Source organism: Mytilus trossulus, chromosome 2 (genome assembly GCF_036588685.1).
Source record: "Mytilus trossulus isolate FHL-02 chromosome 2, PNRI_Mtr1.1.1.hap1, whole genome shotgun sequence".
NCBI lineage: Eukaryota > Metazoa > Mollusca > Bivalvia > Mytilida > Mytilidae > Mytilus > Mytilus trossulus.
In genome coordinates, this window is record NC_086374.1 from 24,437,948 (window position 1) to 24,464,891 (window position 26,944).

The 26,944-nt window shown below is 32.1% G+C and overlaps 1 protein-coding gene across 2 annotated transcripts; it reads right to left on the minus strand.

The window, feature by feature from the left end:
* Positions 1-519: 519 nt before the first annotated feature.
* Positions 520-19,842, minus strand: LOC134706808 (uncharacterized). 2 transcript variants are annotated; one of them, XM_063566102.1, is made up of 10 exons: positions 19,806-19,842; positions 18,116-18,310; positions 17,022-17,131; positions 16,193-16,340; positions 15,108-15,251; positions 14,488-14,640; positions 12,984-13,103; positions 12,607-12,684; positions 11,670-11,742; positions 520-1,652 (listed from the first exon to the last, which is right to left on the minus strand). In XM_063566102.1, the coding sequence occupies exons 1-10, from the start codon at positions 19,825-19,827 to the stop codon at positions 1,262-1,264; spliced, it is 1,434 nt and encodes a 477-aa protein (XP_063422172.1). In that variant the 5' UTR covers positions 19,828-19,842; the 3' UTR covers positions 520-1,261. The 2 variants fall into 2 exon arrangements, with proteins under 2 accessions (XP_063422172.1, XP_063422171.1); XM_063566101.1 differs by lacking the exon at positions 19,806-19,842 and adding an exon at positions 19,573-19,741 and having other exon boundaries at positions 531-1,652.
* Positions 19,843-26,944: the final 7,102 nt, after the last annotated feature.

A 26,944-nucleotide genomic window follows, 5' to 3' on the forward strand; every position in this document is an offset into this window, starting at 1 on the left:
CCATCTTACCATGACCCCATTTCATTCTTTAAAGTTAAGTTTTTGTCTAGCCTTCGACGAAGAGTGGATGGTCCGAAAGAGGGAGAAGGTCCGGAGGTTGGATCTCCCTTTTTGACGATCAATGCATTTGAATGGGGAAATATATTAAGAACCCTTTTCCTCACTTCTTTTCTTCTGGGTTGGCATTATATGGGTCTCACAGCGTAAGGAAAAATCTAGAATCTGCTTGAATTTTGGAGAATTACCTTTCTATGAGCAATTTGTGTCTTCTATGAACAGAAAAGTGAGTGATATGGGGCAATATTTGCTACAATTTGTGGTAGTAAAAAAATCCATGAAGTCCGAACATCTGACAAAAATGCATAAACCTGACCTGAGTACACCCTCATAAAGAAATGTATTTGAAGGATCGATAAGATTACAAGAATCTAAATTAACGCACTCGGCTGACAACATCACCGTAAAAATTAGGATGTACTATCCCGTTTGTATAGAATAGAATAGAATACTTTATTTTTTTCGGCATAGCAGAAAACATACAAACATAAGACATTTTTACCGAATAGAAAAAAAACATATATAACATATAAAACAAAGCATCATGCACATATAAAACATACAACAAAACCATCAGAAGCCCATATGGCAAGCGCCTCTATGGGTCACCTGACAGCGAGTCAACAGCAGTAAAAGTAATTTGAAATTTAAAATAAGTGATAGATATAAAACAAAAATCAATTTATCTACTAGGCTAAAAATTTGAATTAATAAATAAAAATGAAAGGCAGTATAACAATATATTAATTAAACAAAATGACAGTATGGAACAAAACATCATCTCTTTTGTTGTAAATTTTCGAAAGAGTTCATTTTTAGAATAGGACAGTAGTCTTGAATGTACAAATCCTTCTAACCACTTTCTTATATTCATTGAGCCGTTTCTATAAACCTTCTAACAGGATGCTGAAATCGGCCTTATACTGTTGCCAACTTGCCACACAATCAGCTGGCGATCCATATTTACCAAGATGTGAACACATATACAAGGAACAGTTAGTGACTCAATTACGAATTGACTGCAACGGTTGGCAAAAAAGCAAAAAAATCATAATTGGCTCATGTACAACAAACTCATGTTAATTTATCTGGTAATTAAAATGCATATTGTTTATACTTGAAACCAAACTGGTTGACGTTAACGCTAGTCCAATAGAATGTCCGGCAATTGTAAATGCTGGCCTTACGGAATGTCCGGTAATTTTTAACGCTGATCCAACGGTATGTCCGGCAATTTCCTACCAAAGTTAGGAGTTCTAGCTGGTTCTATATATTCATTTGTTCCTAAATTTAAAGTTGAGATATTTATATCATTTGTATCAACTGTTCGTTTGGTATCGTTGGGTAAACTGGCTGGCCGAAAATTTGATTCCTGCGTGGAAGTTACTTGTCCATTCTGACCATTATATCCATTATATCCAGAAACTGAACTGTCCCTTATGTCCAGATATGGATGATAAACCTCTGTTGACTGAGCATATATATGATCATATACTCTGCTCTCCCTTCTTGGTATTTCATACTCGTTCGGTGCGTTCGTATTTATCACCTCTAAATTGTCTATTTCTAATCTATCTTTACTAGCTTTTTGTTTTCTAAAAAAAAGAAATATATTTATACATGTAGCTTTATGAATAAACGCTGTAGTAATCCAATTCATACGTGTCGTGGTGTTGAATAAATCTATAGATCTAGTATGATCCATATTGTGTTTTACGAAATATAAAACGTGTTTAGTATTATATTGAATATCAAATCATTGATATTAATTCATTTCACTAGGTGTTCATGTCAAAACCCATCAAATATAATTCAATGAACAAATATGCGCCCTTCTCAGTTTTCCAAACAATTGCAATGATATAGATAAGATAAAGATAAGATAAAGATATTTTTATTTCCTAATCATAGGGCTCATAACAAGCATTTAATCACATAAAGTAAAAATAAAAAGCCTTTCTCTCCCACTCGCATACACTCACACATACAACTATCGTTCTGATTAAGGATGATTGATTTAACAGTACAACATGTAAATGAAAAAAATAGCATACATATAAAAATACCAATACAAAAGTATTTGTTTTATGAGGAGAGTCAGTTGCCTACATTGTATATATATGGAACGAAGGATAACTCTTACTGCCCAGAAAAGAACAATTTATATTATGTTACAATGAACTGGTGAAGACTAGAAATAAGTTTAATAATTTCAGTTAAGCAAATACTTAGTTTCTCAATGTGTAAAATGAGGATAGCAATTCACATAATTTAGAGTTAAAATGAAGGCTATCGTTTGACATAAACCAAATAAGCAGATTACTATCAGATATTTGGGATAGATATGGGTATTTTGCAAAGAGTTCATCCAGAAAGGTTTTTCTTTCCTTATTATAAAGGGTACATTTAAATAAAAAATGCTCTTCGTCTTCAACCGAGTTCATTGATCAAAACTGGCATGTTCTCTCTGATCTTGGCAGTGTAATATTTTTTCCATGGTCATCAATTTTTCGTTCGTAACGACCTCTCTCTATGCGGAGACAATGATTACTTATTCTAAATCTAGTTAGTATGACTCTCTTGTCTCTGTTTTTAATATTGAAGTATTCTTCAAAAGTGAAATTATGTTTAAATTTAAAGTAGTTGCTCAATTTACTGTGATCATCTTTTTTAATAAAGTCTTTTTGATGGCTCCAATATGTTAAAAAATCATTTTTGATACATTTTCTAAGTAAAATTTTGAATTTATTTTTACTGAGTTTTTTACAAAGTGCTAAATTTAAACCAAGTTTTTCACTAAAAAACTTTATGTTTGCATACCACGATTGATTAGACACAGCTTTATCAGAGGAGCTTTCAATATAAGCATCACTTAAGAGATCAGTGGGCGAGTTTTCAAGGCGGTGCCAATACATAAACATTTGAATTACTATGTTAATATATAAAGGAAATCTTCCTAGCTCTGATATAACTCCAATATTTGTGCAATTTTTGGAGACACCAAGTACATATTTGCAAAATTTAAGATTTAATTTATCAGGTTCCCAATCTTTGAAGATTTCAAAAAGATGCATGGCTCTTCTTTTTGGAGTCAAATTTAACATACCCCATATTTCACAGCCATATAAAGCTATTGGTTTGATGGTGTGATCAAATATATGAAGTAAAGTCTTAATAGATGGAGAACATGACTTAATGTTTTTATAAAATTAAAAAGAAGCCTTTAGTCCTTTATCATATAGGTTTTTTCTAGCTGCATTAAATTTTCCAGTATTAGTAAGAACTAATCCTAAGTATTTATAGAATTTCACACACTCTATTCTGTTTGCACCTATATTAAATTCATCTGACAGTAGTCTCCCATTTTTATTAAAGATTATAATTTGTGTTTTCTTTGTGTTTATTTCAAGACACCAGTCATTACAATATTGGTATAAAATATTAAGTTGGGTTTGTAACCCCTTTTTATTATCTGAAAATAGCACCAGGTCATCCGCATAGAGAAGGCAAGGTACACATTTATTATTTAATTGTAAACAGTCACAGTTGTCCTCTAAAGCTTTGGGCAAATCGTTTATGAAAAATTTAAACAGGTTAGGACTTAAAACGTCCCCTTGTCGGACTCCAACTTTTGAACTAAAAAAATCAGTTATTTTATTATCTACCCTCACACATAGTCTGTCATTGTTATACATACTATTTAGTATTCTATAGAAAAAGCCATCAATATTTCCCTCTAACAATTTCAACATGATACCAACGTGAAGCACTTTGTCAAAGGCTTTACGAAAGTCCACAAAACATGTATATAGTTTTTTGCTACCACAATTTAAATATTTATCAATAATGCATTTTAGAACGAAGACATGATCTGAAGTCCTGGATTTCTTAGAAAACCCAATTTGAGTTTGATGTATAATCCCGTTTTCAGACAGAAAATTATCAAGTCTGGTGTTTAAAATAATGTTAAACAGTTTGCCAATACTATTATTAATTGCTATGCCTCTATAGTTTTCAGGTTTATTGGGATCTTCAGATTTGTACAAAGGGCATATAAAACTTTGAGACCAAGACTTCGGATAGTGACCACATCTAAATATTGCATTGAATAGTTTTAGAAAACATGGGACCATGTGGGATTGTGACACTTTCAACATTTCATTACTTATGTTGTCCAATCCAGGACTCTTTCCAGATTTGAGCTTTTTCAAAGCCTTTTGTAATTCAGACAAAGAAATTTCAAAATCGAGTGGAATAAAGCTTCCAACATTTTTTTCCAATTTCTTTAGGTTTTCTGTAATTTCATTTACTTTGTTTGACAGATTTGGAGAAACAGATGCCAAATTAGAAAAATATTTGAACCAATTCTCTCCATCTATATTGTTTGTGTTATTATTTTTTTGTTCATCTCTTAAGGAGTTTACCAGAGACCAGTATTCTTTTGGATTTTCGGTTTCCAAATTGTCCAAGCGATCTAAGATAAGCTGTTTGAATTCTTTTTTCTTATTTCTCCTCAGTTTTGAGTATTGTTTATTTGTCTTAAAAAAAGAGCCCCGTACAATTGGGTCTTTTGGAAATTTTGACATTAAATTGCCCTTTTCTGTGACAATTTTTTTAAGTTTTTCCAAATCTTGATCAAACCATTTTTTATTATTTTCTGTGAATTTTCTTTTTTTTTTCTTTCTCAAGGATGCTTTACATACTTTATCAAAAATCGTGTGGACTTTACTGGTGTATAAATCAATGTTTTCTGGGGTAAGCTCAAGCTTTTCATTCATAAAACTTTTAATTTCATTTTGAATAGCAGGATTACAAAATGTTTCTTGAAATTTAATAATACTTTCATGGTCCCATATATATCTTGTTGGAAAATCAATTGACTCTTTTTGCTTGCGTTCTATTTCAAAGTTCGCTAAGATTTTTAAAGATATTTTACAATGGCAGTCTGATAAACATGGAATGAATTCATTTACATTCATATATAATAATTGTGACAACAATGATTGTGAGACTATAATATAATCGACTACACTACATCCATTTGGTTTAAAACATGTATAAGTACCATTAACATTACCACAACATCTACCATTAACAATTCTTAATTGGTTACATATGCATAAATCAAGCAATTCCCTTCCTCTTGTATCAATAATATTATCCTGACTGACTCTCCCCTCAGTAACATAATCTACATCATACATATTATCAGTTATAGGCATGTGTTTGACAGAATCATTTATTATTAGGTCTGGGTCTGATCCTGTGCGTGAATTAAGGTCTCCCGCCAACAAGATATCTCCTTTTTCACTGTATTTTTCAATAATATCTTTTTCAATTATTTCAAAAATATTGACTGTACTTTTTGGCGCATAATAAATTAGACATAAAAAGATGTCTTTTTTAAAATGAAAAAAGTTTTTGCAAAGTTTTATCCATTGGTACTCAGAGGTTCCATCATTCATGAATTTTATACCTTTTCTTACTTCAGGTCTAATTAGGATACCTAAACCACCGAAAAACCTGTTATTTTTCGACTTTTGTCTGCAGAATTGATAGAATAAAAAATTTTCAAATTGGATATTAGTATCATAGCCAATATGTGTTTCTGTTAAGAGTACTATGTCATAGTTTGCTATCTGAGAAATAAAATCAGGATCTTTAGTTTTATCGTACTTGTCAGACACCAGACCTTCTACATTCCATGAACATATTCTTAAATTTGTTCTCATATTAATGTCTTAAATTTTTCTTGTAATTATATATTGTAATGATTTTAATTATTACTTTTTTTATCTTTGTCTTTTGTAAAAATTAAGTTGTGATCTTTAGTTATCAATGAAAAAGAAAAAAAAAATGAAAAAAATGAGGCAAACAACAACAAAAATAAGACAAATTGAAATAATTTTTCAAATTACCTTAAAAAATAAAAATGGATACCAAGATAATACTAAATGTTCTAGTGTATTAAGTATTGAAAAGAGTTTATATATAATCAAATAGATAGACTAAATGCAGTTTAACGGCCACGACCTCCACGTCCACCTCTTGGGTTGCCTTGATGACCTCGGCCACGCCCTCGAAAGCTTTGGTTATAGTCTCTTTGTCCATCATATGGGTGTCTAATGCCATAATTATATGAATGTCTACTAGGAAGACCCAAAATATTGTCTATGCAGTCTCTCAGATTTGACGCAAACATTCTGATTCCACTTTCATTTAGGTGTACTCCGTCCCTGGCGTCTAGGAATTTTTTGAGTGGTTCGTTTTTGTACGAGAGGTTACTGTTATCACAGAATGCTATCATTTTGTTATCATTGAATTTTTCCTTTAGTAATGCACTAATCAATAATCCTCTATTGTTAAATGTAGGGTTGTCCGCTCTTGGTGTTGGTAATGACAAAACTATTTTAGTATCAGGAAAAAGTTCCAATGATACATTGATAATTGTTTCCATTTTAGATATACATTCGTCTGGATGACAAGTTTTAATGTCATTGGTTAATGAGTGAAATACCAGGACTTTTGGTACATTTGTTAAACTTCGGACTTTATTTTCGGTCTCACTTAAAGTATATGCAAGAACTTTGTTGATTGAATAGCGAGAGGACATTCCTTGTGGGTCTATGCCTTTAGTGTTTGAAGTTCCTATTATAGTAACTGATGGAATAGGCTGGGTGTTTCTGGTAGTATTTTCCCCGGACTTGGTTGTACTATGCACAGGAGTGAAATCACCTCCAGAATCATCTCTACAATTATGAATTTTAAGACTAAGTATTTCTTGTTCTTTGTTTTCCAATTGTTTATTTAATGCTTTATGTTGAGTTTCCAGTACCTGAATTTTAGACTCTTGCTCAGTTAAATTGGCTGCCAATTTTAATACTTCATTGTCAAGTTTTTTAATAGTTTCTAACTTTTGTTCACCTTGCAGTTTGGACTGGCTAATTTGAGTTTCATATTTTGTTTTCATAACTTCTTGTTCCAATGTATTAACATGCTGTGCACTTTTCAGTTGACACTTGAACTGTTCTGCTTCCTTGCAAGCTGTAACACCTCTTGTTGTCATTTCCTCAAACTTTTTCATTAACATATTAAATTTTTCGTTATGGGATTCAAGACTTTTACTGTACATTTTGTCGATGGAGCTTAGTTTTGTTTCAAAGAGATTTGCCTGTTGTGTAGTAATTTTCTCAAGGGCATGGGTAAAGCTCATTTCCATTCGGGACATAATTTCTTGGAATCCTCTTGTTTCACTTTTGTTTTCGAAACTCACTATTTTATTTCCAGAATCATCATTGTTTACACATTTTACATCATTTACTTCAGGTACATGTTCCTTATTTATTTCAATCTTTTGTTTCATATTGTTATTCATATCATTTATATTTGAAGGTGAGATGCAGTGCGGGGGTGTGTCCCCAGTTAATTCGGGTTGATCATTGATTTTGTCATTCACTAGAAATTTTGATAGTGTTTGATCATCGGAGTCCATGCCACTAGACATAGCGTTATCATGGATTTGATTACTACTGATATTATTTTTGTCCATAATGCATTTAACCAGGTGCTTCAGTTTTGGGAAATCTCTTTGAGTGAATGTATCTTTGTGTGCACCTTGTACCTGTACAACACCTGTGTTAATATGAAATGTAATTTTAAACAACAAATCAATTTCTGTAGTTCCAATTTCTATACAAATGGATTTTTTTTGTTTACCAGACACAATTTTGGACCAGTCTTGAGGTTCATCATACCAGTTGATCTTGAAATTCTCCATTTTGCCATAAATGTCATAATATAGTAATGATAGGCTTTTTATCCAGATGGGAATTCTATCACACGACACCTTAAATGCAACTTGGTTTGCCTCTGGTTCATAAATATCATTTATTTCCTCAAAAAACAGTTGTTTAGCTTTGGTTGATGGGTTATTAAGTTTATCTGGGAGGCATTCTTTGGGATAATCGGCGTGGTTGACCGACAGGTCAAACTTTGATAAATCGGACAAATCTGCGTGATCTGACATAGTTGTTGCTTTAAATTATTGTTAATTATCAGTAAGGACACACGTGTTTTACTAATTAAACATCAATCGGGGACATGAACATGGAGAAATGGCTGTTTTTCTTCTCAGTGTGAAAAATGCATGGACGCTGCCATCTTGGTCACGTGATTAAATGATATAAAAATGAAGAGGATACGCTCATAACAGTCGTGAAAATCGCAGTGAATGACATTAAAGGGGATCAACAAGTGCCATGCTTTCTGAGTAGTCAACACGAAACTTATACCTTCTTAAGTTCAAAAATAAGGTCATGGTCAGATGTCACCTGCTAGTAGGACATATTCACTTTACAATCCTTCCATACACCAAATAAAATATACTAGACATATTAGTATCTGAGATATTGCTTATAGTATCTGAGGTATGGATATGGCCACCAAAACTTAACCTTGTTCACTGCCCATGAAATGAGCTCGAAGTATGAGGACCTTACAAGGTACGAACATACATAGTACCAAATATAACTATAACTTTTTTTTCAAGAAGTCACTGAACCATAAAAATGAGGTCAAGGACGATGGTCATGTGACAGACGGAACTTTCCCTATGTCGAGACAAAAAATTAGGAGGTACATTTGTGCCTTCTTAAGGAGATAGACCTTGGTTTAGGGAGATAACTCTTTAAATCAGTTATGCGTTTGTAAAAGTCAAGTATCATCAATTCTACCTGTAGCCAAGGACTTATATACGTCCCTGCTGTAGCCAACAAAAAATTGTACTTGTGGATGATAATAAAATTTTAAACGACACTAAAGATGTTTGTGACTTCTTTAATACTTGTTTTGTTAATGTTGCCAATGACATAGGGAAAGGTACTATTTTTGAAGAAAAAACACATCCCAGTATTTTAAATATTAAATCTCACATACAACATGATAAACCTTTTGATTTTAAACCGAGACATGTTGACACAGTAAACAAACTTGTGAAAAAGATCAATATAAAAAAAGCTACTAGCGTAGATCAGATATCCTCTAAACTACTACGAGCTGGTGCACCAGTACTCAACAACAATTTCAAAAGTGTCTGACCAGTTGACTGAATGTTTTTAGAATATATTTCCTGCTTTTTTATGTGCATTCAGAAAACGTCATGGATGTCAGACAACTTTTCTGAGACTCCTTGAAGATTGGAAAACAGCTTTGGATAATAATATGTATGTGGCAGCTATTCTTATGGATCTTTCGAAAGCTTTTGACTGTTTACCTCATGATATTCTTTTAAGTAAATTATCTGCCTACGGTCTATCTTCTAAATCAGGGAAATTACTTCAAAATTATCTTACAGATCGTAGACAACAAATCACACTTCAGGGAGTACTCAACAGTTGGGTACTCAACCAGAAAGGGGTATCCCAAGGCTCAATCATGGGGCCCTAATATTTTTTAAAATGACATATTCTATTTTATTGAACATGGTACCCTGTATAATTATGCCGATGACAATAGTCTGTCTTATGCTGACAACGATTTTGATAATTTATTATGTACACTCGAAAGAGAAAGTGCTATTTTAATTGACTGGTTCAGATTTAATTGTATGCAGGTAAATCCTGAAAAATTCCAAGCCATTGCAGTTGGAAATCAAAAAATTTTGCAAAAAAACATGTTTTTAATATACAGTCAGCAAAAATATTCTGTGATGAGATTGTCAAACTTTGGGGTATTGATATTGACTACCAACTTAATTCTAATCACCACATTAAAAATATTTGTCGTAAAGCGTCCCAACAACTGAATGTTTAAAAAGCGCATTGGCTGCTACCTTACTAAATTGAATAAATTGACCACTTTCCACACATTGATTTTATCTAATTTTAATTTTTGTCCTTTGGTATGGCATTTTTGCAACAAAAATAACACCACCAAATTGGGAAAAAAATCAGGAAATGGATTAACTATTTATATATGAAGACTATGTTAGTTCATATAATGAACTACTTTTACGAGCAAAGGTTTTCCATCACTGAAAAAATGACGTATGCGTAACATGGCTATTGAGTGTTTTAAAATTTAATATAAATTGTCACCACCATGCTTACATGATTTAGTTGTATTGAAAGACTGTAAATATAATTTTAGATATTCTAATATTGTAGATATACCTAGGATCCGAACATCAACCCAGGGTTAGAACTCTTTTAAATACACAGCTGCTGTTTTATGGAATGATCTACCTGATGATTTTTGAAAAAATTGCTGATTTTAGTCAGTTCAAAAATATTTTAAAGTCATGGAATGGAAATGACTGTAAGTGCACAGCTTGTGCAGACTTTGAGTTTATATATTATGCAAATTTATTTACCATCTAGATCATACCCCATTTTTTTCAAATTTTATGCTATGCATTTTTGCCAGCTTTTATGCATAGTTTATACTTATATGCGTTTAGCTTTAAAACCTAGCTTATGCTTATATTCTGCTTTTAGTGCTTCTTTTTTGTGCAGATTGGAAATAATCTATGTAACCTAGAAGCTTAGAATATATTATGAAAATGGTTGACACAAACGTACTGATGATTTTAAGAGTTATTTCCCTTAACCTAGATCTAAAGTTGAGAATGGAAATGGGGAATGTATCAAAGAGACAACAACCCGACCATAGAAAAAACAACAGCAGAAGGACACTAACAGGTCTTCAATGTAACGAGAAATATCCGCACCCGGAGTCGTCCTTCAGCTGGCCCCTAATATCAGATTATTACATGGCATTTTTCATATCGCATGTATTATCAGGCCTAGGTTCAATATCATCCCAAGAGCTGCATGGCTCGAGGGCTGATATTGACAGAGGGCTGATAATGCATGCGATATGAAAAATGACATGTTATGATCTTTTTATCATATGCTTCAACAATGGAGAAAAATAACAGTTTCATATATTGATCCTTTTACGTGGTTCCCGAAAAGAAGTTGAAAGAGTATAACATGTTCACGGACGACGGACCCAAAATTTGATACATTCAATATGAATATATAAATTTTTCTATCATATGCCTCAACAGAGAGAGAGAAAAAACACATTTTTATATGGACAAATCGACAAAAAAATAATTCAACAATATATATAATGAACATTGTTTGGAAAAGTCAACATTTTTAAAGTAGCTTTCTAAATTATGTTTCAGAAAAACTTAAAAAAATCATTTATTTAATATATATTTAAAAAAAAAATTAATTTAATTTAATTATTTTACACAATATACTTTCCAGTATTCAAATAATTGTTTTGTTCACTACTTTGTAATGTTTTTCACTGAAAACGTAGCATTGAGGTGTATTTTCTGGAATTTGCCGAGTACCGCCGGAATGCCATGTGATAACGTTACGGAAAGGCATGAGATAACAATCGAAGCATGTGATAAACTTTTCATATCAGCCCGCTAAGCAACAATTCGAGAAATATGGAAAATACTTTAATTTTAATGCTATTATCATACGGTAAAATCTATATGTTATTTAGTCTAAGTATATGATAAACAAATATATACTAGTTGAGTGATAATGAACGCCATACATAATTTCCAAAATGATGATTAAAATACTTACTTTCTCCAAATAACAACTATGATAACAGTTGCAAACACAACAGTAACTCCAACAACACACCCAATGATAATTCCTGAAAGTATATAAACAAGACATAATTTAATCTTCTAATGCAAACTATATATATGGTTGATCCAATATCATGATGTGAGATGATCATGTGGCAATAACAAATTTGATTTAAAAGCAGTTTTCAGCGAAGTTTCCTATTGATATCAGGTCAGGGCAGATTCAGACATATATGCTGTACGTCTCCATTCAAGTACAAGGATCGTCAAAAAAAGAGGGTTCCGACCATTGGACCCCCATGATCTGCCACTGCAAACCACATTTCTAGCTGTCCTATGCTGATACCGGTATGACAAATTAAGAGTATGTTATTTCATTGTCAACCTGCACATTAAATTCCATTCTCAGAATCCACTTTCAACCAAAGCTGACCTGCATGATTATTTTGATTTTAATCCTAAATGTAATAAATTGCTTCGCCGAGCACAGCTTGGTACTGCCGCTTTTAACTAATTTTCGCTGAAAAAAATTATCGGATTGTCATTCTTCTACTAATGGGTTTTGATTGCCTGGTATTATCTTCCGAAAGTTACATTTATACCATATCAAAACTTGTTTAAATCAAATTGTATACGTCTTAGGTTTAACCATAACTAAACCCATACATAGATTGGTTAATAAAGTTCCTGACTAAAGAATTTATTTATAAAAAATAGAATGTGGTAAGATTGACAATAAGACATTTTTCAACAATGACACGGAAATAAACAGCTATAGATCACCCTGTTTCTTGTCTTGTTGAAAATGAAATTGTGTAGTTCAAAACCTAGCATTCTCAATATAGTTCTGAGTCATAATTTCAAACAAAGGCATGAATAAAAGATAAAAGCGGGAATACATTTTTTTTTAATTATATCAAAGGACAAACCTGTGATTGAATCTCCATCATTGTTTTCCCTCGTATTTATCGGTTGAGGAGTTGATGTTGGCTGTAGTTCATTTGTTCCTATAATAAATTAAAAAGTTTTTAACTGTAAATATTAGCAAGTTACTAAAATAAACTTATGCTGAAGAGAGGTTCACTGCTTCAATTTATTTCTTTAATTCAGAATATAAAAGAAAACGTGTACCTTATTAGAATTGAGATTTGAAGAAAATCTTCCAAAAATAGTTTGATTAGAATATTTCTTCTTTAAAAAAACGATTTATTATATTACAATAATTATTATATTATTATGCTGATTATAAATAGCACATACTAGCCCTGTAACATATAAATCAATACAAAGTATACATTCTTTTTACCTATTGAACAAATAAAGGGCAGGTCTATTTGTTCTGTCGTCTCTCTGCAGCTGACACTTCCCGTGTTTGCTTTTACACATTTTGCACCTCTAGCAATACGTAATCCTGGTATCATGCCATCTGGAACATTAACGATAGAAAAATAATAAGCTATCTACATCTACATCTACGACATAGCGAAGCTAAGTCGTCACTTGAAAAGGGTATTTCGACCCATCACTCGAAGTATAGTTAAATATACTCAAATATTGGTTAATAACATAAAGTCGACATGGAAACTAAAAGTTATACAGTGTTAACCGAATCTTGATATAAATTCAAATAACCATTAATTCAGTTTTTGGCGGTTAACTACTATGGATCTTAGCACCACACATTTATAAACGATTTTTTTCCTCTGCCAAGGTAAGATGTCTTTTCGATGGCGAACATTAAAAGCAGTTTTTAAAAGAATAAAAGAGTTTCAATGTCCCGAGCGTTGCACCTATCCAGGAACTAAATATTTGGTTGTGTTCTTTAAAACATTTAAAAATATGATTATCCTAGAAATATGAATTATCTTTAAAGGCTCGAGAGCAAATGCAATAGCAATTCCAATATATTTAACAAGGGGCATACCTCTTTTTTTAATATTTGATCGGCACCGATTGACGAAATTTTTCATATATTTTTTATGAAAAAAAAAATAAATACGTTTGAGAATTGCTGATTCAAACCAATGAGATAATTTTCATAAAAATCTGGCCAGAATTGTTCACATGAGAGCACTTATCACAAAATTTCCCTAAACCTAGTAATTAAAAGGGGCATTACTCTTAAAATTACATTAAAAATAATTGCTCGGCACTGATTTTCGAACTTATCCGAGATATAGTTGATATCAACATACGAAACAATTTTTATAATACTCTGGCTAGATTTGTTCACATGCTGAGAGTTCTTACAAGACGGGCGGACGGATGGAAGCCTAGTATTTCTATGTTCCCCACAACGCAATCGCTTTAAATATTTTTAGATTGTAGTTAAAAGACAACAAATTACAGCTTATTTTCATTATTAACGATATTAGGATCGACAAGAAGCGAAAAAAAAGAAAAAACTCGGCTATAGCCTCAAATTGTTGTAATTTCAGGTCAATACAAGTATTAATGTCCATATAATATTGCAATGGACGCCTAATGTCTTATATTGCCACAACATTTTGTGCAACAATCGCCGCGACAACTTGTCAATTCTTTCACAAATATGTGTAATTGGTGATCATAACTAAAAGCAATATTATTTTGATTTTCTTTAAAAGAACAAACCAGAGACATGGAACTATTTAAGAGGCGAATTTTGCCACCAATTTCTACGAAATGCAATTTTTACAACAAAAACATGCTTTCCAAAGTAAGATACGAACCAAAAACTTGTTCAAACTAAACCTGTATCTATGAATATTCTTTTCACACATTCGTTCGACCTTTATTATAATTCGTTTAACCGTTATTATAATGCTCACCAGACGGAGTAAACGTAAATCTGAAAGGCCCAATCCATGCTAGTCGAGTGGTTGAGTTATGACACTGATAAACAGATAAATAGGATCCAACCTTTTGTGAACAGGTTAGTAATCCGTTGTTGTATGTCCCTTCTTCTGTAACATCACCCGTTTCTGGAAAAGATTAAGAGCATAACGCCTGAGAATAAATAAAATGTAGCACAATATATAATAGTAAACGTTTGTTACAATGCTTTTTATCCGCAATTTGCTTTTTGTACACTTTTGATTTTTGTCCGAAAATTTTGATTTTTGTTCGTTGCTTTTTGTCCGTTTCACAGTTTGCTTTAACCGTAATATTGACTTCTCTCCTAGTATTTTGTGAAAGTATTTGTTCTATAAGTGTAGCACCTTACAAAAAGTTGTGCTTCAATATTCAAGAACTTTATAATTTGGTTTTGTGTAATGTCAATGTCTTATTACTCCGAGATTTAAATAAGAAAATGTGGTATATGCTTGCAAATCAGATAATTATCTAATAGTCTAAGATTCTAAATAACGTAGATCTTCCTGAAATAACTTTAATTTCTGAATTTTACAGTAGTTATTTACGTATGGGAGTAGAGTATTATGCTACTTACCACATAGTGCTACTTTTGTAGGTCCAGAATAACAATCCATAGCTTTGTATTCGTTCCTCTGGCACCTAGCAGTTAAGCATTCCACATACGATGATGCTCCCATGGAGGTGTCATAATTAACATAGATGTTTTTATTGGTTACATCTATAACAGAGGAATAACAAAAAATGAATTTTGTGTTTATTTTTGTGTAGACAAAATTGACTTTTGTGACAAAAATGACTTTAAAATTTTCACTTCTGTTTAACAAAACTCAATTTGTCTGCACAAAAATTAAATTGAATTTTGTGACAAAATCTCAGTTTTGTATGCAAATCAGTTCACAGAATCCAAACTATACTTATTTGCATACAAAATTGACTTTTGTCGCCCAACTTTCAATTTAGGTAACAAAAGTCAAGTCTGTGTACCAAAAATTAATTTTGTCATGAAAAAAGTAACTTTTGTCCACTGAAAGATAATTTTGTATGACAAAATTTGATTTATAGTATTCTACAAATTTTGTAAAACTGAACTCATTTTTGTTGAACAAAACTCACTCTTGTCCGTACAAAATTTAATTTCGAGTACAAAATCACAAGAGTCGCATTCGGCGCCCCGTAGATAATGGCTTGATACTAGACATTCTATTATGATCTGACAGCAATTGTTTCTTTTGGCGACAAAACTAGGAGGTGCATTTGCACTGGGACATTATTTTATCGATTAACAAGCTGAAATTCGTTATGGAAAGCAAACAATGTGGTTAATTTCAAAACATATTTTAACTGCAAAAAGCGTAATGTTTTGGGTTTTTTTTTCAAATCCTAGATCTACATAGATACTCATGTTGTTTTCAAAAGCATCAACATGGCTTTCATACACTTCGCCATGTGTTTACTAGAGCCCACAAAATGAAAACATGACAGTAAGAACCCCCGTATGAATATACGTAGATATGTTTGTAATTAATGTGATAAATGATCAGTTATGTAATTAATGCGATAAATCATTTTTTAAGGTATATTTACAAAAAGAATGAGGAATCTAGTTTCTTAAAATTCCTTTTTTCTCATGACTTTTGCTAAACTAAAAGCTTATTTTACCTGCTGTAGTTCTATACACAGAAACATAACTTTGGCTGTTTGAACCCCCTCTACCACAAAGACCAATATCGTCACATTCATCTGTACATTCACTTTGAACCGGAACTGAAGTCATCTGATATGATTCTAGGCACACACAATAACCTCGCTGTAAATTTAAAATGATTAACATTACTATATATATATATATAATAAAACTTGTTCAAACATATCGCAAAAAAAAAAATATTTCTGTCATATTTTTTTTTCTCGATTTGAAATTCATTTCTCATAAATAAAATCAATCGTTATTTCTAATACTTTACTGTTCCGGCGCTGTTTATGCCAGATTTATCCAGTATAAATTTCAGTACTTATTTTTCTATTTTACTTTTTTATTATAAAAGTTGAAATTAAAGTAGAATGGTTTAATGTTAAAAAGTTAAGACTTATGTTCTCACGTATCTGTTCCAAATCAAATTAAAATCTTTTGCGGTTCTTTTTTTTTCTATAGGAAAGAATGGATCTATATCAATAAGACAAAGTAAATGGAAGATCTCTGATCATAGTGTTTCTTAAATTTATTTACTTCTTTTCCAGAAAAGGGGGAGTTCGATCATAGTTCTGTCTAAATGTCGGCGTGTGTGATACTCCAGTTTTTGTCTAGTTGGGTTAATGTCTCATTGACGTATACCACAAATATCACAATGAACAATAACTAATTCCCCAAAATGACTAAATACATTATGGTATAAAAGATACTAACAACCGAACACTAATAACACTTGATAATAAAGAGAAAGATAATTTAAGTTTTAATTTGTTTCCTTTCTTGTTTTGATTTACATACCTGCATTGCAAAGACTGGATAATCAAAACAATGCTGATAACAATCGGATATTCTATTTGTGGTTCTTGGTGTTTGACTGGTTTCGTAAATTGAAGACTTGCGGACACAATCTAAAATGTAATATTATAATAATAATATTTCACATGTATATTCTGAACAATGACATTAACCTAGCAATGTTGTTTCATAATCGGCCTCTAGAGTCAATAGAAAGGCAAAGAGTTATATCCTAATGCAAAGCCCTTTTCTGACCCTTTTAAGGATAACAATATACCGAATAGTTCTACGCGTAACTTAAACAGTTTGACATTGTATCGAAAGTAATCAGTTCCGAAATTTGAGATTTATTTGTTGTTGTTAAAATTGAAGGTAACAAATTTCCTCAACAAAAAGTCGCTGTGAACAAAATGAAAATGATGGGTTTTTTTTCAAACTGTGTCACTTTTGGGGAAACTTGAGATTTTGGGGATCTTTCTTGTTGATATATATATATTGAATTTATGAACGTTGCAGGATTCCTAGGACCACATAAGACCGAACTAACCGCCGACACAAAGCACCAAGGGAAGGTTAAAATATGCAAGTATACTGTTAAACATTTCCAAAAAAAAAATATATCAAAAAATACATTTTATTTGTGCTCTTTTGTCTTTTTTTAAGGAAGCTGGCTTGTCATGTTTTGGATTTTTGTCAGATTTTCGGAATCCTCTGGTTCTATCCATTTGAATGCCTTGAAAAAATTTGTCTGGTGACCCCCATTTTTCTTTTTATAAATCTTGTACATGTATAGTTATAATTCATTTGTAAAAGTCTTATAAAATTTTAATTATTTTTTGATAGTTTTTGAGAACTTAAACTTGTCAATGATAAAGCTATGAAAAGTCAAGAGAGAAAATTTTCCCGTCAAAATATCAATGGCTTATATCTCGAAAACAAGCACGGTGACCTTTATATTTTTTTTTTGCTTTTTTGCTTCCTTTATTAGTCCCCTATCAATATAAACTAGTGTTTTGAAAAGTTAATTACTTTGAAACCGATAAGCGAGCTCCCTTAATACTTCATACTTTCAAAATTGATATATCATGTTAACATACCTAAAGGATAGATCCAGTCAGTATACAAAATATCGCCAACCCAGAACTCCCGACCCACTGGAATGGCACTGGTATCAGAAATAAGGTCAAATGTTGAATCTTGTTTGAACACTGGAAGACCACCTTCATTCCGACATTCCTGTGCTATCTCTTGAAATGTTATCTCATATGAAAAGTATTCTAAGGTTGAGGTTGCTGTAGGTAAATATTATCTCATTTATTATACACATATAGGTCCATAAACTATAATAATTAATGTAACGACCATTCTAATGATGGCATGATTCATTATAAAATATGAAATTACAATACTCTCATCTGCTCATTGAGCAGGTTCTTTCTATACTTATAACAGTATAGAGAGTGTTAGTAAAGAAAGTCCCTGCATTGAGAGTCAACATTATGAAACGAGTGTCTAAAAACTGTAGAATACCAAAAGTAAAAAATAAGAAATTATCAATACGATCTTCGGATGTACCCTGGAGTAACGTGAGGAGGTTGTAAGTTCAAACTCCGCGGCGTAAAACAAACACTTGAAAATATGTCTTTTTTGCTTTCTCTGCTGGGTTGTGCCTTTTAGGAGTAAAAGCAATGACTGGTCGACTCGGAGTCAGAATAATGTTCTTTGGCAGTGTAGATTGTGCATGGTTTGTGCATTTTCTTGACATGGTGAAGGAAGATGATGATGTCTTATGAGTAGAACTATTCAAAACTCATAAAAGAATAGAAAAGGTATAATTTCCGATTACTTGTTTTAGTAAAATGACAATCTAAGCATGCTGTTTACACTAGTAAATGTCAAATGAGAAGTAAAGTCCTTTAAAGCTTGAAATGCGGTCATTCCTTGTATCTGTTTATTATAGGGGCAGTTTTCAGACAGTGTAAAAAAAGTAAATATATATTTACTTTTTTTCTTTTGTCCCTTTTCGATCATCTATATCATCAAAACTACCTAAGGGAAGACATCAAAAGTTCAATGAAGGATAAAAAAACTTAATTCACCTAGTTTTTTCACTGACCCCCCCCCTCCCCCCCCCCCTCTTAACTTAATTTGGGAAAAATTGATTGACCAATAGGGATATATGTAAAATCGATTTTAGATTAACATAACTTTCAGCAATGTTGACCCCCCACCCCCAAACTATTTGATTTAAGTTTTTTTTATCCTACATTGATCTTTTGATGTGGTCCCTAATTGATCAAATGTTTAACACTACAATGTCAGTTGATAAATTCTTTAAAAGTATGATTAAAATATCTATAAAACAAACAACAAATATATTTGACAATGACAGTCTAGATGTTTTCAATGGTGAGAAGAGTGATATATCGTTTTTGTCTTCATTTATCGATTGTACCATAATTGTATAACCCCACATCTATGGGTTTACCTATGATTGTACTTAGTTTTTTACCTTTATAAAATATACTTCATCTTAATATTACTATTTACTTACAATTTGTGTAAAATATCATGATTGTGATGTATAATAATCTAATTAAATGCATGTTTCAATATAATCCGTAACTTTTATCGACCAAAATTGTTAAAATCCTGTTTTGAAATGTAATGTCCACTATTTTGACCTTTGTAATTCTATTAACATATCAATAAAAGAAAAATAGTCAGGGTTCGCTGATCATCGTACTATATTTAAATTGAAGGAAAATATTATTAAAAGGAACACACCCGGTTCAATTGTAAGGTTCATATATCAACACTGAACTTTCAAATCGACGGAGCATACGTTTTCTGTTATCCATAATATGAAATTGCAGTGCTATGTATCGTTCTCTGGTATTGGTAACACCATTGATGTAAAACCCATATCTATGGGTATTACATCTATAGTAGCACATACTAACATAGTCGGGAAATTCATTAAAATTCCATTCTTTATCCCTAACATTTAACTGATTTAGTTTAAATATAATTTATTGATGAGACACCTATAAATCAAAATTATGAAGGTTTTTTTTCAGTAATACCAGTCAATTCAGAGTAACAGTTGAATATTGTGTAAATGGTGTAAATGGTTAGTCGTTTATAAAAAAAACTGCTATTTTAAGTCATTGTATATAACGTCTAACACGCCGTTACGAATTTTGTAAGTTGCCAGAAAATTCAGACATTTTATGAAGTATTACTGTAGCATAAAATCGTATCGTGAACGGCAAATGTAGCGACTATGAACGCAAGCCATACCTCCCTCTCAGTCGACATGTGAGATCTCCTGGAAGCACTATTAAAGTTCAATCGACTGCTCATTGCTTGGTCTTGAGAGGATAGCTTCGCTCGAGAACGATTTTGAATTCAAAAAAAAAAAATTGTCATCAAAGGGATCAATGAAAACATTGAGTTTTAATTCGCGCAGTGCAATTCATTGAGGTTGTATTTCATATTAACACGCAGTCTTTGTTGCTATTCGTTTACCTTTGTCAACCAGTACGCAGTCACGTTCAATTACCTAAAGCCTGTTTCAAAATATTTTCTTATCATTTATATGTAATGCAGGAAAAGGGGAGGGACCACTGCTCCTTCGTGTTGTCTCCCCTTTCCCTATAAATCGTTAATAACTGAAACATCGGGGGACAGACATCTTTCGTATGGGGACTATTCACGCATTCGTAAATATGTTAATTCTAGATTCTCTCGGGTAATCTGGGAAATCTAGCATTTTTCGGGGAACCGAGTTGTGACCTAGGATCATATCTTCTCTCGGTGATCCGGGAAAACTGTCATTTCTCGCTATGACCTGGGGAAGTCTAGCTCACTCCTATCTTTAAAAATCTTTTCCTTCTGTAGACGTTTCCATCTTCAAGGACACTTGTTCTTTCGATGCCTGGCGCAGGTGAACTTAAAATACAATGATGTTTTAATTTTTCATTCCAAGCAGCAATCTGCATTGAAGAGTGACATGTGATGGTGGGGGATTGCGGTCTTGATTCCGTTTCCAACCCCAACATCACGTGATTATTTGAACAATTTTAATCACCTTTGAATTTTCTAAAAAACAAAAATTATTGGTCAACTATTCTTGTGTTATGTAAAAGATTTGTATGATTGATAGTTTTGTAAAAGCAATGAATGGATTATCCAAATCTTTACACAATTTACAGGTTCTTGCAGTAGACAATAAACATTTTCCTACGGCAAGTTACAAACATTTTTTTCTTTAAGAAGATGACAGTTCATTAATTGATTTTTCAACGTCACCTTTAGCTATGACCAAGAGAACTATAAAAATTTAGATTAACTATATGATAAACAAACAAAAAGACGAAACAATTTATGACTTAATGTTACTTGATGTTACGTCACCTATTTTGTTGCAAAACTTTAGCACTGATACAGTGCCATATAATTCAATTTTTGTTGTTGTTAATTATCTAAGTTTACTTTATTTTACTTCCACTTTACCACATACAATTTTACATCATTACAATTATCAAATTGCTGACATTTTAGAAATGTACCTGTTAATTCCCACATTGATGAATACTTTTGGATATATACAAACATTTTTAATGACTAGGCAAGTGTATTTTCCGTTTTATAATAAAAAAAAATTAAAAAAAAAGATGTTTCATTTTTTAGGTCACTTCTGTGACCACCTGAGATCACCCCTAGTTTTTGGTGGGGTTCGTGTTGCTCAGTGTTTAGTTTTCTATGTTGTTTCTTGTGTACTGTTATTTGTCTGTTTGCCTTTTTTCATTTTTTAGCCATGGCTTTGAGTCAGTTTATTTTCGATTTATGAGTTTGACTGTTCCTCCGACATTTTTTCCCCCTCTTTTAGGCAAATTGGTTTGGTAAGTCAGAGTTATCTTTCTCAAGATTTCATCATTTACAATACTAGTAGTTTATATCCTAACCCTTACAATGTTACCTGAAATCATGTTATTTAGACGATCCCAAAAGATCTGTGTTGAAAGTTAGTGAAAAAATCTTAAAAGTGAGTAAAAGTCGCATCGAAAATAAATTAGCTTTATAAAATTCATGAAGATTTCCTTAACTTTGATTTATGAAAAGCTAAAGATTGCAGAAATATGCATGAGGAACAATATATAAAATAGGTGAAAGGAACACTTGTTTTGCAACTTAATCCAACAATACTCTTGTAAACAGGTTATTTTGGTCGTATATTAAAATAAACACATCAGAATCAATGGATTCGTTTTTATTGTGTAATATATTAGACATGAACCTGCAATACAAATACAAATATCAGTACGAAGAAAGATAACTCTATTCATTCTAGGTGACAATACCTCAAATACAACATTCAAATATTTCCTACTGGACAACTATCGGTTTTGTTATTATAAAACAAAAATACACGTTCCTAGTCATTACAAATGTTTGTATATATCAAAGTGCAATAAATAGTGATAAGTCTTAAAATTAAAAAAAATATGAATAGCAGTCCTTTTTCAGGTCTAAAAAACAAACAAACAGGGTAGATATTTAAATATACTTACTTTGAATCAGTATTTTAAACTACTAACAAGTACAACTGTAATCTGTTCTGGTGATTGATGTTTGATAATGTAGTGAATCTGGTGTATTTTACTGGTTGTGGCTGTAGTGAAAGGTAAATATTTGGATCTACTGCTATATAATAAAGGCAACAGTAGTATACCGCTGTTCAAAATTCATAAATCCATGGACAAAATACTAAATCGGGGTAACAAACTAAAACTGAGGGAAACGCAAATTATATATAAGAGGAGAACAACGACACAACACTAAAATGTAACACACACAGAAACAGACCAAGCATCAGACAAAATCCCACGAGAATAACAAATATAACATCAAAACCAAATACATGAATTTGGGTTAGACAAGTACCGTGACACGTCTTATCGCAATGTGAATTTACACTCAAAAATAAGAGAAAACAAACGACGCAACGTTAAAATGTAACACACACAGAAACGAACTATAATATAGCAATGGCCATATTCCTGACTTGGTACACGACATTTTTAAAGGAAAAAATGGTGGGTTGAATCTGGTTTTGTGGCATGCCAAACTTATACGTTTGTGTATGTTGTTTTTTTTTAATTTGAGAGGAGAGGTGTGTATAAGGAGACCAATATGACGAGCAGTATTCTAGGTTTGTTTGTACCATTAATTTATAAGCCAACTTTTTATTTCTTGGTTTCTTTTGCAGTGAGGTTGTTAATATGCATGGGTATCTCTAATGTTGTTGGATAAGGTGATGTCAATATATTTTGCTGTGTTGGCAGATTCTTAAATGTGAACATTTAGTACATAGTCATGTTTGTATGACTGTGAATCTGCTGACGGATGGTCATTTATGAAAATCAGGAAAAGTAGTGAACCCAAGAACGAGTCTTAAGTCACCACACTGACCACAGGCAAGGAAGTCGAAAACCCCAATTCCATGTATTCCCCCTTTATGCCATAACTATCCATCTTCCTTAATAATTTGTTTGTGATGCATCTTGTCAAATGCATAGGGAAAGTTTAATATCATAAAATCTGTTTCTATGTCTAAAGGTTACCGAGCAGTTCAACATTTAATATATAAGAAGTTGTGTTTCACAGCTGCGTTTAGCTTTGAAGATATGCCGATTGTCTACTAGCATGTTACTTACTACAATGTGTTATAAGTTTGCAGCATATAAAAGTTCGAGACATGCCTGTAGTTACTGGCTAGGTATTTGTTCGCCTTTTTTCTTCTTTTTTTATATTTGCCCGTATTCAGTCCGGTATGGTGTATCTTCTTTCAATAAAGATAAGTTAAAAATGAAAGAGAGATGCAAATTGTTTTTGTATGCGTGTTGGTATTTCGTCTGGACCTGTGGTTTTAGCATGTTTAGGTGGATGAAGATTTTTCTTAAAGTTTTTTCTTTACCTCAAGTTTTATAGAGGGGGACTTTTTTTGTTACATTTATTTCTGACATAGCTGGATGGTTGTCAGAAAGAGTTTGTATTTGTTCTTAATCATCTTCATGTGTAAACATAAAGTGTATTACTTATTTAGTATTTCGGCTTTTTATTTTCTGTCATCTATCAGCATACCCTCAGATCTTAACGGTGCAACTCCTGGCCTTTAAACAATAAAACTTTGGAGTCATTTTTTTGTGCTCATACTCCAAAATTAACCAATCAAAACTGTCATTTTTTTTTATATAGATTTTATAAAATCCAAGTGCGTCAGTTTTAGTGAAGTTTTTAGGATTTCTTCATAACCATGATAACAAAATGTCCAGTAGGCTTTTCTAGCGCTTCTGATGTAGTTTCTTTGTTACCGTTCTGTTTACGAATTTTTTTATGTGCGAGTCTAATTTTATTTTAAAACAATGTATTCATCTCTTTATTGAACCGTGGTAGTTTCTGTTTTGTGTTATTTATTATTAAAGTCGGAATCGACTCTTAAACGGTTTTCAATATCCTTGGTTTAAACTTATCCCAAAGTTGCCACAAATCTGTTTTGATGCAGAAATGCCATAAAGAATGAAGCCCTTGTATATCTCACTGAAAAGTTTCAAGAAATGTGTCTTGCAAAAATTTCACAAGTTAACAGAGATGAAAAAGAAATCTTTTATATATTCAGGATCTATTTTATGGAATAACTTACCAATATCCCTGATATGAATAACCTTAAGTACAAGTTCATTAAAAAAACATTAAAAATTCTGACTTGTTGGAACATTAAGTAGCTGCGCGATTTTATATGCATAATAATTTTCTCACACTTACTCAAACTTATGATATTGTTGATGGCAAACTTATGATATTGTATATGTCATATATGAATAAGTAACTTTTACTCGTTTTGAAAATTGTATATTTCATTACAATTTTTTATTGCACTATTCATGTATGTGTGTTTGTTTGCCATCGAAAATGTATCATTAATGATTTAGTTTATAGCAACTATCCAGGTAACTATCTTTCAGTGATTTCAAAAAATTCGTAAGGGTTCCGCGGAACCCAGTGTCTCGCCTACTTTTGCTGTTAATAGCAGGCTCAACAAAAATAAGGAAGATCCTCTGGATACTATCCGGTTTGATTGTACGAAGCTTTTGTCGGATCCCCTTTTGGAAGTATTTACCCCTAAAATCAATCCCAGCCTTCCCTTTGTGGCATGGTCCCTTGTAGTAAACTTTTAGAGAGATCCATACACTTACACACATGGTAATGTCCGGACCCTACAAAAAAACGCGCTGTTGCCCCCCTCCACCCTTATTTATGTTTGCGGTCGTACAAAAATTAAGTCAGTTACCTTATTGCTAACAGTTTCTAAGAAGCATCTTGACCACTATGATTTATTCTTCATAACAGACCCATGAAATACGGTAGTGGTCAGGGCCATAACTAGCCTCTTTTAATAATGAGACAAAAATATATTCGCCGAGCGTAGCGATGCGAAAAAATTTCGGCGATGGGTCTGCCCAAAAGCCCTGAGAAAAATAACGCAAAATCCTGCAAGCAAGCGTTTCCTCGAGACTCTTTCTTACATTGAAACGCAAATAATTTTTAGCTATTTTTTCGACAATATTCTGGTCTCAAATCAAAATATAGATTTTATATTAATTTAAGATTTTTCGGTTTAGGGACAAGATTAAAGATCAATATGTAGGATAAAGCAAAAATCGTAATTCTCATAATCATGTAATACCGGTCTGTCAGTTCTTGTCTTGTATTGTGCTGACCTTGGTGACTTTTCGTGACTCATGAGATTTAAATATACATTGTATTGAGAGGGCAGTATTATACTTTAAGTTCCAGTCCTGCTTAGGTTGACACTTGGGACCGTCTTGACATGGTTTTACGGTATTAATGATTCTTTTATTATTAAAGACCCTCCAACAACTATCAAGATGGAGAACAGGAATAAAAGCTTTGACCATTGATTTGTATTTGTTCTATGCATTGACTCTGTGTGCGAATAGGTTCCGTGCACGTTTACTCCATATTCCTTTATTTTCTGTTAAAGAGTCTGAACCAGACTTAAGGTTTATGTACCCTTCTGTAGCCATTTTTGAACGAACTTTTCAAACTTCAATTGTATCAAAACTACAGATATAATGAATAATAGAGATAGGCCATTTTGTATATATTCCAAGGGGAAACTTGATTCAAAAAAGGCTGTGGATTTTCTATAAAAAATCTTGATTTATTTGCCACAAAGTCCTCTTTTTCTTTCAAATGCAATAAAACAGTAAAAAATAATGCTTTGCATCAAGTTTCCCCTTGGAATATTGACTAAATGGCCTATCTCTATTATTCATTATATCTGTAGTTTTGATACAATTGAGGTTTGAAAAATTCGTACAAAAATGGTTACAGAAGGGTACATAAACCTTAATACAAGTTTAACCCTCCAATACATTGTTTTTTACCCAAATGATTTGATAACGGGAAATTGGTGGTCTTACTTTAATTTAAATATATTTTTTTTAATTTTTATTTTGCTGATTAAAATATTCAATTTTCGATATTTATTATCATGTCTATCACTTCTGTGCATGTCCATTTCCAACATGAGACATTTGCCTCAATGTAGTTACGGCGCTGCCATAACTGCACAATAATGTGCATTGGACAAAATTCATAGAAAAAATACAAATAACAGGGCTTTTGTTCTCGTTATTCATCTTGGCAGCTGCTGCTAGGGATTCTTGAGCAATGAACAAAATATTCATCCCCTACAACAATGTCAAGGCAGTCCTTACTGTTAATTTAAGAGGTACTTGAAGCATTGTTTTAAAATTGTGAATTAATTTTAAATTACACAAGTCAAAACACGATACAAGAGAAAGGACATTATAATCAACTTGTACCAATGAAAA